Source organism: Rhinolophus hipposideros (genome assembly GCF_964194185.1).
Source record: "Rhinolophus hipposideros genome assembly, chromosome: 2".
Taxonomy (NCBI): domain Eukaryota; kingdom Metazoa; phylum Chordata; class Mammalia; order Chiroptera; family Rhinolophidae; genus Rhinolophus; species Rhinolophus hipposideros.
The window spans coordinates 53,010,140-53,022,307 of record NC_138048.1 but is presented as its reverse complement, the minus strand read 5'-3'; the positions used below and the strand labels follow the sequence as shown (position 1 = coordinate 53,022,307).

The window sequence follows — 12,168 nt, the reverse complement described above, 5'->3', positions numbered from 1 at the left end:
CAGTAATTTGAACAAAACTGCAAGATGGCTGTTATCCTCAAATTTAAAACTTTAAAAATCAGTCTCAGAACTTTCAAAGTTACTTCTGTGATGGAAATTAAAATGCTGTCCTAGTAAGGAGCAGTAAACTTTCTGTCTTGAGAAAGATTTCGACAAGGGCTGGATGACCACCCGCCAAGATGGCTGGAACGCATAGGCCCTGCACCGCCGGGGAGGCAGAGCGAGACTCCTTGAGAGCCTTCCAAATCTAAGCGTCTACAAGATTTTTTTAAAAAGAAAATAGACTAAAGTCAAAAGCAAAAGCAAAATCTCTTCTGACATGTCTCAACATTTAACAATAAAAAGATATGATAATCCAAAATAATCAAATGAAACAGAATCTGTAAATGAATTGCTACATTTCTTCCTACTTTTTTCTTTGGAAAAAAAAAAATCAGGGAAACTTTAATTGCTTCCCTTAAAATTCATTTGAGGCTATAATTTATTTATGCAGACAGGAGTAAGTCAGCAAACGATACAACTGAGTTGGGCAACATCCTAAAGGTTTCATTTGTAACACTGGCAGTTTTTTAATAACCCTGATGCTACTTGAAACATCAAATAAGACTTCCTTGAAAGTGCAGTGCATTATAGAATTCTAATTTTCAACTACATTTCTTGAGATAAATTAACTCTTCTACTTAATTACTACTAATATGAAATTAATATTTTATAGTACATAAAATGTGACAGATTACTTGATTTTATACTGAAAGCAATAATGCTGGATATAATATGTAACATTAGAATTTTAAAATATTGATAAGCTGATGAATTAGAAAGAGATACTCAAAGGCAAAAGATTAAGTGAAAAGTGGAAGCCAAAGAGGTAAGCAGAGCAAGGAAGCCAGCTTTCACCTTAAGGGCATTTGCCTCACCAGGAGAACTTGAAACTGGTGTGGGGCCCAGGTAACAGAAGGCAAGACCAAGGTAGGCCAATGAAGGCAATCTAATAGAAGCTTTCCCTTTTGCAATTGCAAGCAAAACAAGAAGAACTTTAATTACCACTTTGATTCAAGATTATGTTGGAAGTCCTAGCCAGCACGGTAACAAAAAGCAAAGGATTGGAAAGGAGGAAAATGAACTATCATTATTAGCAGATGATATGCCTTCATACACAGAGCATCCAGAAGCATTCAGCGATAAATTAGTATTAAAGAAAGTTTAACAAGATTACTGGTCATAAAACCAATACAAAAAAAAATCAACATTATTCTTATATATAACGCAAGTAAACAGGGAAGAAAAATATTTAAGATAACATTTATAATAACATTTGCATTATAAATGTCTAGGAATAAATCTAACAAAAGATGTTCAAGAAAATTATTAAATTTTATGAAGGACATTAAAAAAAACTTAAATGGAAAAATATTTCAAGCTTATGGATTAGAAGATACTGTAAAATAAAGATATCAATTCCCCAAATTGATTCATAGATCCAATGCAATCCCAATCAAAATCCCAAAAGCTATTTTTATGCAACCTGAAAAGCTGCTCCTGAATTTATATGGAAATGCACAACTTAGGCAATTCACTTTTGAAGAAAAGAAGGTAGAAGGCTTTGCTTTGTCAGATATCAACATATACTACAAAGCTAAAATAATTAAGATGGCATAGTATTAGCACAATTAAGACAAAAAGACCAATGAAACAGAATAGAGAGCCTGAAACAGACCTCACATGTATGGAACTGTGATGTATAACAGAGGATAAAACACACAGTAGTAGGGAAAGTACAAATTTTTTAATAACTGATTCTGGATCAACTAGCTACCATTGTGAGAATAAAAGGAAATTGGATCTCTGTCTTAGAGCAAAAACAAAAAACCAATTATAGATGAATTAAAGATCTGAACATAAAAGGCAAATCTATAAAGACTTAGAACCTTATACAGGAGATACATCTTCATGATCTTGTGTTGGAAAGAATTTATTAAACAAAACACAAAAAGGAACCCCACACACACACACACACACACACACACACACACACACAAAAGTAAGACATTAGAAAAACTACATGAAAATTAAAAACACATATACCCCAAAAGGGAGTTTATATCAGAATATATGAAGAATTTGATCAGCAGTTAGACAATCTGATGGAAAAAACTGGAAAAACGACTAACAGACATTTCACAAACAGGATATCCAAATGACAACAGACATAGGGGACAGGGCTCAAGATCATTTGTGACTAAAGCATAGATTAAAACCACAATGAGATTTTAAAATCTACCCACCAAAATTGGCAAAAATTAAAACCTCTCACAAGACAATGAGGTATAGCAAGGAGCGATGGGAACTCTCACCCAGTGCTGCCTGCTGGGAACGGGGTACAACATTTAAAACAATAGTTTGCATGAATGTGCACAGCATCATCATTTCTTTAACTTCAATTCTTGAAAATCTAAATAATTACATTAGATGTACTTTCTCTTAATTTTTAGTTAACTGGATCTTTGTTCCTTTTTCTTTTTTTTTTTTTACCTGTAATGCAGCCTTGTGTCAGCATTTAAGGGCAGAAAAAAGGTAAGTATACATAACGAGCACTTTCTTTAAAGGAAAACAGTAATTGACTATTATTTAAAATCAAATAAATTATTTAGATATAATAATCAACTACACCTTTGAGTTGTATGTATAATAGCGAAAGATATTAAAAGACGTGTAACATTCATCAAATAATTCAGTTTAAGCAAATAGTCATGTTTCTACAAATATCAAAATCTCGTTTTAATTAGAAATGATTGGTTCCAATTTTTAATAACCTTTTCATGGTAATATCATTAAAATAAGTTACCCAACCAAAAGTGATTTAACCATAAGCAAAACAAAACATGGTCAGTCAGGTTAGTCTTGCCTGACTATAGCTAGACACTTCTAATTTAAGATGGTGTAGTGGACAATCTTTGCTTTTTTAAACAATGTTTCTCTTTGAGTATTAATAACCCATCATCAATAAAACTTTCCTTACTTTTATTATTGATTTCACTTTCATTTTTTTCCACTGGCATGCTCTACATCAGATCTAGTTTACTGGTATTTTAAATCTAAATAAACCATAATAAAAGTTGATTGACCACGCAACACCAAAGGAACAGATTTCTTAAAGCAATGCAAGAAGGCATCTTTTTCTTCTGTTTTAGAGGAAAGTATGAATGCAGTTCCCGCCACCACAAATTATGCAGCTGAGTTTCCCACATTTGGGAAAACTGCACAGATCAGCACATCCAGAGTGCAATGGATAAGCCTTGCCCTGTCAAAACCACCTTCTTAATCACGATATGTCCCATGACAGATAAGTATACAAGACATCTTGTCACATACTTGTATTATTACATGCAACCTCCAATTCTCTTTTATTTTCAGATTACTACATAAAAAAAAAATCCCTAACTATATAGGATAAAATATTATTAGGTTGAGTTCCAGGTGTGTCATTTTCAAAGCTTTTAGCACACAGAAATAAAAACTGGTTTCATATCTAAATTTTCATTTAGAAATACGTTTTTCAAATATTAGTTTAGCTAAGCTTAGGCAAATTAGCAAGAAATGCAAGTGACATTTCAGCATCTCGTGAGAAATGGGGAGTGTTGCCGTACAGTCACTGCAGCTGGAAAGTCCAGAATACCAAACACACACGCTGATGCTAAGGGTTCTCCTCCACGCCGCCCACACTGCAGCCCTACCGCCATGCTTTTATAGGCGTTGGTGATTTCCTAACTGAAATTATAAATAGTGTTTTAAATTCTAGCGAAGGGCCACTTTTAAGTTAAAGGCCCTAAATTAAGGTTGACATTTTTATAAATTGGTTCAAGAGCAGCACGGCTTCCAAATATTCTGATGTAAAATAATAATAAAATAAATGCCAGAACATCTGAAAACGATTTCACTTTTCACAAAAAAAGGAGGAATTAATCCATATAATTTAACTATTAAAGCACCTCAAAGGATTTGTCCTAACACAATGGTATCTTGCTGAAACCAATATTCAAATAATTGTGTAAAATGGCAATTAATCTTCTTTGATTCCCCCCAAGTACCTTTTGTTGAATGGTGGAATGTTTTTGCTCCATCTCTCTTTTCTCTTTTGCTGCATCTACAACCAATTGATCCAACTATAAAGGAGGAAAAGAAGAAAATTATACAGACTTTAAAAAAAGTATGCTTATTTTTTTTAAATCATATTCCCAATAAGTCAGTCAATTTAAGTTAACTTCAAAAGGCACTTTGGCTACAACTTTAAAGTGGAAGTCTTTTTGGGGGTTCTTTTTTTTCCTAGTACCAAATCCTCCTCTCTTTGAGAAAATCTGTTAACTCCTCTAGAGAAAACATTTCTAAGAACAGTCACAGTTCAAGAAAATGTGACAAGAGGCCTTGTAAAGGACACAACAGTGATAACACGTTCTCTTCTTGAATAAAAAAAAAAGACCGACTCTAGCTTAAGTTCCCTGCTGCCCCACTCAGCAATTCTGGTAGTTACAATCAAAGATAGAAAGAAGATACATTGGTGATTTTTTCCAAAACAGAAAAAAGTAGCAACTAAGCTAGCGCAGGCCCACTCTCACAAGTTCAACGTAACAAAACTTTCAATCACTCAAGATGCTTCATGTTTTCAAGTTAACTTCCTAATGTTATAATCAAACCTAAAATGTAGAACAATAATTCACCAGGTAAAAGAAAAAGCTAAGAAATATTAGTGATAATAATAGACTAGTAATCATTCATGAGACCAGGATATTAAAAAAAAAAATCACCCATTTTTAGATTCTGTTTTAAAAGCTCAAAAAACTTATGAAGTAATAAAACCCATTTCTTTCTTGTTCCTTTCCATCAGAAAAGACGATTTTCCATCAAAAGAGAAGTATCTGATTTCCAGTATTATGACAAAATGTACTGCCTGCTTGAGCTTCTCTTTGCTGGAATAACAAACAAATGGGTTATAAAACACTCCATTATGTGCCTGTACTATTCTAGACTGTGATGCATGTCACGTCTTTGAACCCCCATGACCTCTAACTGAGTAATGTATGATCAATGAATAAACAAAAAATGTAAATATCAACAGGAATATGGAAGATAAAGTATTAAACGTCCAAATGTTTTAACTGATATCCTTTAAAAGCTGAATTGAAAAAAGTCTTCTTAAAAAACTATTTGATCCTTTATTCACTCTGTCACAAATGCTGTTTTTTTCTACAGGAGAATAATTCTGGTCACAGAATCTTAGTATCACTGAATAGTAATAAAGAATAAAAAGAAAACACACTGAAACAGAACTATCACTATTATAAAATATTTGATTTAGATCGTAACTATACTACTCCACTTTAGGATCTAATACATACATACCTTAGTAACATGTAACATTGATTTAATGGGTAATGCTGCCACATGCTGACCTACGAAAACGTCCTCAACAGTTTTTTATACTGAATCAGTGGAACAACCATTATACCATGGTTTTACAGCCTTTAATTGAATGGCATATAAATATTATTTATTCATTCAGATTAAAGTACAGTACAAGGCAGCCCTCAAGATTCAAACTAATATTTATAAACTTGAGTGCATGTACTTTCCACATAGTACTGCAATGCAAGTAATGGTTTTATGCCTGTCGAATTGGTAGTCAATTCCTCTGCTGCATCTCAACCCACTGCTATTGCGGCAGAAAGGGGGGGAAATTCCCCTCCCTCTCTGATGGGGCAGAAATATAAAGAAAAAATTATTTTTCAACTTGGAAGAGGGTTGGGGGAAGTATGAGTTGGGGAGATATGAAGCAGAGCAGTCTCCTAGATGCAGGAGACTATATCAGGAAGAGAGAGCTTGGAGCACAGCAGGATATGCCCCATGTTTCTATTTGTGTTGGACATTACGAGTATAACAACTCTTGTAACTAGCCAGGTGCCTTCAATCTTCTACCTGTGCTCTGAATCCCTTCCACTTCCATCACCTCAGATACCATCACTTTCTGCTTTTCAACTTTTGCCATTCTCATCCACTTTTAAATTTATGCAAATCAGACCACCTGAAATAAAACTTTCCTCCAACACACATTCCATTCTACCTACCACCTCTCTCTTTCCTTCATAACACAACTCCTTGAAAAATTTTCCCTGTTCTCTACTTGCCCACTTCATTTCCACCTACCCACTGTATTTAGCTTTCTAATTCTAAATTAGTTTAGAATTTCTGCCGCTAGGACCCTCAACTCTCACAGAGGTAACAAGTAACCTTCTTGCTTCTAAACCCATTAGATGGTTCTCAGTCCTAGGTTTACTTGATCTTGTCTCCAATATTTGTACTGATGACAACCCCCTTCTTTTTGAGACCCTCTTTCTTTAGCCTGTGCTACCACAGTCTCCCAATTTTCTAACCCCTCTCTCATTTTGTTTTCATACAGCTCCTCTTACCTAGCCATCTCTTGAAAGTTGGTCATTCTTAGGGCCCTGTCCCAAACTAGATTTTCTTTTTACACTATACTAGTAGACCTTGACTTTAACTTACCAAATCAAAATCTTTAGGCATGGGCACTTACATTTAAAAAAAATAGCTCCATGATTCTGATACCTGTTAACTCTCCTTAGGTCAATTCACCCATTCTTGTGGTTTCAGTTAGCAATTATCTGCTACTGATTCCTCCAGCCTATTATCTTTCTCTGGAGCTCCAGATACATCCACTTAGATATCCACTTATATGCTCAAAAATCAACACATTTAAACCTGAACTCCTCATGTCTCACTACCCTCAAATTGGCTGTATCTTACATATCGCTTATTTCTATCTGAGTCCATCCCTACTGCCATGACCCTAGTTCCAGATGCCGTTATCTCATAACTGAATTACCGAAAGAATATCCTAACTGGCCACCTCCAAACAAGACTTATTATCCACTGGGCACTACAGGCACCAGGGCTTCGATCATTTTCAAGACCTGCAAAATTATTTGAGAGCCGGGAGGGGGAAAACTGAAAAACTGAAATCAATAAATGCCTAAAATATACAATTCTTTTAACTAGTCAACTACAATCCAACTCATTTTTTTGTGAATTATGCTCAATGTAAGGTGAGGGTACAATCTAATGTTTGATGAGATCGGGGAGTACCTAAAGCCTAGGTCTCGCCTTCCCCCCAGGCTGGGTTAGATGGCCTATCTATATGTCCCTATTAATACTGATCCTCCACTATGCAGCACAGACAGCTAGCTGCCCCCCAGTATCCACTTTCTCTCCTGTCTTAACAATAAAACACCCAAATTCTAGTCGATCACATGGTTACTTAGTAGTAAGTCTATATTTCCCAGCTTTCCTTGCAGCCATTATGACATTGAGATGTACACAGAAGTGTACAATGTCCAGGAAATATCCCTAAAGAGAGGGACTGCATCTTTCTTTCCCCCTTCCTCCCTTCGGTTAGTAGGAATTGTGGTATGATGGCTAAAGCTTGATCAGCCACTTTGAACCACGAGGTAGAATCAAAGAATATAATATGTCTGGGTACCTGCAGATCAATCCTACCAGGCCTTTGACTTTACATATGAGAAATAAAATTCTATCTTGTTGAAGCTACTATTTTCAGTTTCCTATCACATGCAAACAAACCTAATCTCAATTTATATACCTAGACAGGGCACTTAGCACAGAGATAAGTAGTGTAGTGACTTTTTGGTTTCTTCTAATAGAGTAAGTTCTGAGGAGGCCAAGAACAGCACCTCTGTAATTCATGGCATGCGCCCTGAACACCATCCCTCCCCAACACCACCTCAGCATACATACAGCTTGCGCACCATATTTAAATACGGTCAATGAATGCAATTCTCATTCCACTATTACCTTTCTTCCATTTCCCTAAACTCTATTTTTCATCTGTAATTCCGTCTCCTCAAAAAGTAACCTGAACCATTTTGGGAAAGAAAATCACCTAAAAATTGATACTATTAAATCCAGAAGGCTCTCTAATCAACAACAAAAATGTCCCAGACCAGAGCTGATATAAAGTTCTGATTAGATATCAAAAATAATTTGAACATAATGAAATTCCTATATAATGTTCTTATATATCTATAATTCACACATGTGCCTGTTTGTATAAAATAAAAAAGTTCACAAGAGTTCTATGATCTGAAACTTCTAAAATTTTATTATTCAAAATACCAAAATACAAATCTTTTTGAAAACAAACAAGAGATATAACTCATATGAGAAAACCATTAAGACAGTAACTCAATTCTCCAAATACGAAAAAAGAAAAATAAATTAAGTTATGTACTGTAAAACAAGTATTTTGCTTTTAATTTTTTTCTTTTCGGCACCCTCATATGCTATCTGAAACATCTTTTAATTAAATCTCCTTTTTGGTTATACATTTCAGCCATACATAAATATGCTGTAGCATCAATCTTCTTCATTAAATAAGTGAAAATTAAATTTCCCAATATGCTAAAGTAAAAAAAAAAAAAAGGATATCAGAGCAAAGACAACAAAAGCAAAAAGAAATAAGTGGGACATCAAACTAAAGTTTCTGCACAGCAAACAATCAACAAAATGAAAAGGCAATCTACCAAATGACAGAAAATATTTGCAAATCATGTACCTGATAAGTGGTTAATAACCAAAATATATAAAGAATGCATACAACTCAATAGCAAAAAAATAAACAATCCAATTTTTAAAAAGGCAGAGGACCTGAACAGACATTTTTCCACAGAAGACACCAGGTACATGAAAAGGTATGCAACATCATTAATCGTGAGGGAAATGCAAATCAAAACCATAATGCGATCCTACCTCACACCAGTTAGAATGGCTAGTATCAAAAGGACAAGAGATAACAAGGGTTGGCCAGGATGTGGAGAAAAGGGAACCCTTGTGTACTGTACTGTTGGTGGGATTAAAAATTGGTGCAGCCAGTATGGAAAACACTATGGAGATTCCTCAAAAAATTAAAAATGGAACTACCTTATGTTCCAGCAATTCCACTTCTGGGAACTTACCCAAAGAAATCCAAAACACTAATTAGAAAAGATAAATGCATCCCTATGTTCACTGCAGCAATATTTACAATAGCCAAGAAATGGAAACAACCTAAGTGTCCATCAACACATGACTGGATAAAGAAGATGTGGTACATATATACAATGGGATATTATTTGGCTATAAAAAAGAATGAAGCCTTACCATTTGCAACAATATGGATGGACCTAGAGGGCATCACAGTTAAGTGAAATAAGTCAGACAGAGAAAGATAAATACCGTATGATCTCCACGTACCATATGAAAAAACCCTAAGTCATAGATACAGGGAATAATTTGGAGGTTGCCAAAAGTGGGGGGACGGGGGAGGAAGAAATGGGTGAAATGCATCAAAAGGTACAAACTTTCAGTTATAAAATAAATACAGTCTGAGGATGTAATGTACATGCAGGTAACAATACTGTATTGTATATTTGAAAGTTGATAATAAGAGTAGATCTTAAAAATTCTCAACACAAGAAAACAATTATAAGCATATGGGGTGATGGATGTAAACTAGACTTATTATGATCATTTCACAATATATATATATATAAAATCATTATATTGTACACCTAAAAGTAATATAATGATATGTGTCAATTATATCTCATTTAAAAAAATAGGTATCAGTATAACACAGAATCAAGAAGTATAGTACATTACCTGTACACCAAGATCCTTCATGTAGGGCCCAAGTTCACTAAATAGATCATATCCTTGGTGAAAGAAGGCCAAATGGGCAAACATAAAGGATAACATCTAGTAGGACAAAAAAAGATTATCATTTTAAAATCAATTCTTAAGATAAATATTCCAAAATTTAAAAAAATCCTTTTCATATCTACTGTTTAAAAATTATTCTGCAAGAGACCAAAATATCAAACCGATTTAAAATTAAACTGAGTCATTCTTCTTACAAGAGCATTTCAGAAATATGTGCAAATATAACCAATTTTATTTATTAATAAAAGAAATTCCTGAGTGGTTTAAAATTTTCACAATGCCCCAAATTTTAGTTGTTTAAACTATACCCAATCAAAATTTTTATAGTAATAATTCAAAGAATCAAGTTTTCAATAGTGAAAACTATTTTCCTAGGTACATTATAAAATAGCTATGTGTCCTTCATCCAAAATCACTCACAAAACCTTAAATTGCAAATAAGACATTAAAAGATTAGAAGGGGAAATACGAAGCTCTCAAAACAATCACAAACACTTTACAAACCTATTAGACCGTTAATCACAATCCAAAGTGGGGAGATGCTCATTTTTTTCTCAATACCAAATAAAATGAGTCTATATTCATTCCAAAAATCCAAAAATATTGTTAATGGGTTGAGACTTTTTCAAGTTTTCCTACATTTTACCTATTCGTGAAAGAAAAATCACCCTTGTTTTCATTAAAGTTGGAATATGAAAAAGAATTAAATAATTCAATCACAATACTGAAAGAATCCTCCAAACATCCATGTTATTTTTACCAAGAGGAGGCATCTGTTTAATTCTCTGAAATCTAAAATAGGTCAAAGGTCCTTAATACTCAAGAATCCTTCAAAATAAATTTTTATAAAAAGAAAAACCAACTAATAAAACAGAAAGACAAAAGGGCAAAGCTCACTAAAATATTATTGTGGAATTAGATAATGATGGTTATACAACTTTGTATATTAAAAAACTTTGAATATTAAAAAATACTGAATTATATAAAAAGGGGATATTAATAGCTATGACTACATAAAAATGTAAAATGCACTTGCACATCAAAACACATAAGCATATTAAAAGATAAATGATAAACTAGGAAAACAACACATCACAAAGGGTTAATCTTAATACGTAAGAGACGTTACAAATTAGTAAGAAAAAGATGAACACTCCAAAAAGAGACAAAGGACATAAATAGGGAACACAAGTGAACAAAAAAATTTATGAAAAAACATTCAAATTCATTTGTATTACATAAATGCGAAATTGAACAATCATTACCTACCAAATTGTGGTTAGAGTGAGGGAAGCTAATACCGTTGTTGGCAAAACGTGGAAAAACTTCCACCCACACACACAACTAGTGGAAATGCTGTGTAACCCTTGAAATTTGACAGTATCTTTAAAAAGTCTTAATAAATCCTTATACCCTTTGACTAAGTAATCTCTTGTCAATCTATCCTAAGGAAGTCATCATATTCATTAGAATAATCATTATAATGCTATACTTTAATGTGCAAAACATGGAAGTGACTTAAAAATCCATGAATGGGTGAAGTTAATTTATGGTATATTCAAGGTGAGCAACCCATGACCAGCACACTACACCCATCCAGCTCCTCTGCCAGTTTTTCAATGGTCCATGAACAATGGTTTTTACATTTTGAAATGGTTGAAAGAAAATGAAGACAGGAAATTCATGACACATGAAAATTACATGAAATTCACATTTCCATGTCCATAAGAAAAGGTTTATTGGAACACAGCCATGACATTCGTTTATGTGTTGTCTATGGCTGCTTTCTCATTACAACTGCACAGCTGAGTACTTGTGACACAGACCACATGGCCCACGAAACCTAACATATTTACCACCTGGCCTTCAAAAACAAAGTTTGCCCACCCCTAGTAAATTCACATGGTAGACTTCTACATGGTCACAAAATTAAAAATTAAATAAGAAATATTTTTGGAGTGTATTAGTGAAAAAGAGTTATAAAACAGTATACAGGAATGACCCTTATTGCCTTTAAAAAATTAAATGCAATTTTAAAAAGTACATATGCACGTTCCCATACACACACACACACACACACACACACACACACACACACACACACGGAGAAAGAAAAAGTATAAAGATATAAACCAAGATATTAGCAGTGGATCTGCCCTCATAGTAGGATTTGTAAGTATTTTGATTTTTCCTTCACACATTATTTTCCATAATTAACGTACATTACTCTCTCTCTGGAATAGGAGGTACAGATAGATAGGAAATACAATGTACTTATCTGATAAGAAATAATATAAACATAGAATTTAGGGAGAATCTGGGTAACGACAAGAATCAAGGGCAATTTAAGGATACCCTTTCAGAAAAATAAAAATAGTTCCA

General features: G+C 33.8%; 1 protein-coding gene across 7 annotated transcripts in view; it reads right to left on the bottom strand.

The window, feature by feature from the left end:
• Positions 1–12,168, bottom strand: part of ACAP2 (ArfGAP with coiled-coil, ankyrin repeat and PH domains 2) — a 127,824-nt gene that overhangs the window by 36,431 nt on the left and 79,225 nt on the right. For all 7 annotated transcript variants that reach the window (XM_081062974.1, XM_081062976.1, XM_081062977.1 and 4 more), the window contains exons 8-9: positions 9,727–9,822; positions 4,089–4,163 (exon numbers count right to left, since the gene is read on the bottom strand). In XM_081062974.1, the coding sequence (XP_080919100.1) occupies positions 4,089–4,163; positions 9,727–9,822 (171 nt within the window). The remainder of the gene's footprint in view (positions 1–4,088; positions 4,164–9,726; positions 9,823–12,168) is intronic.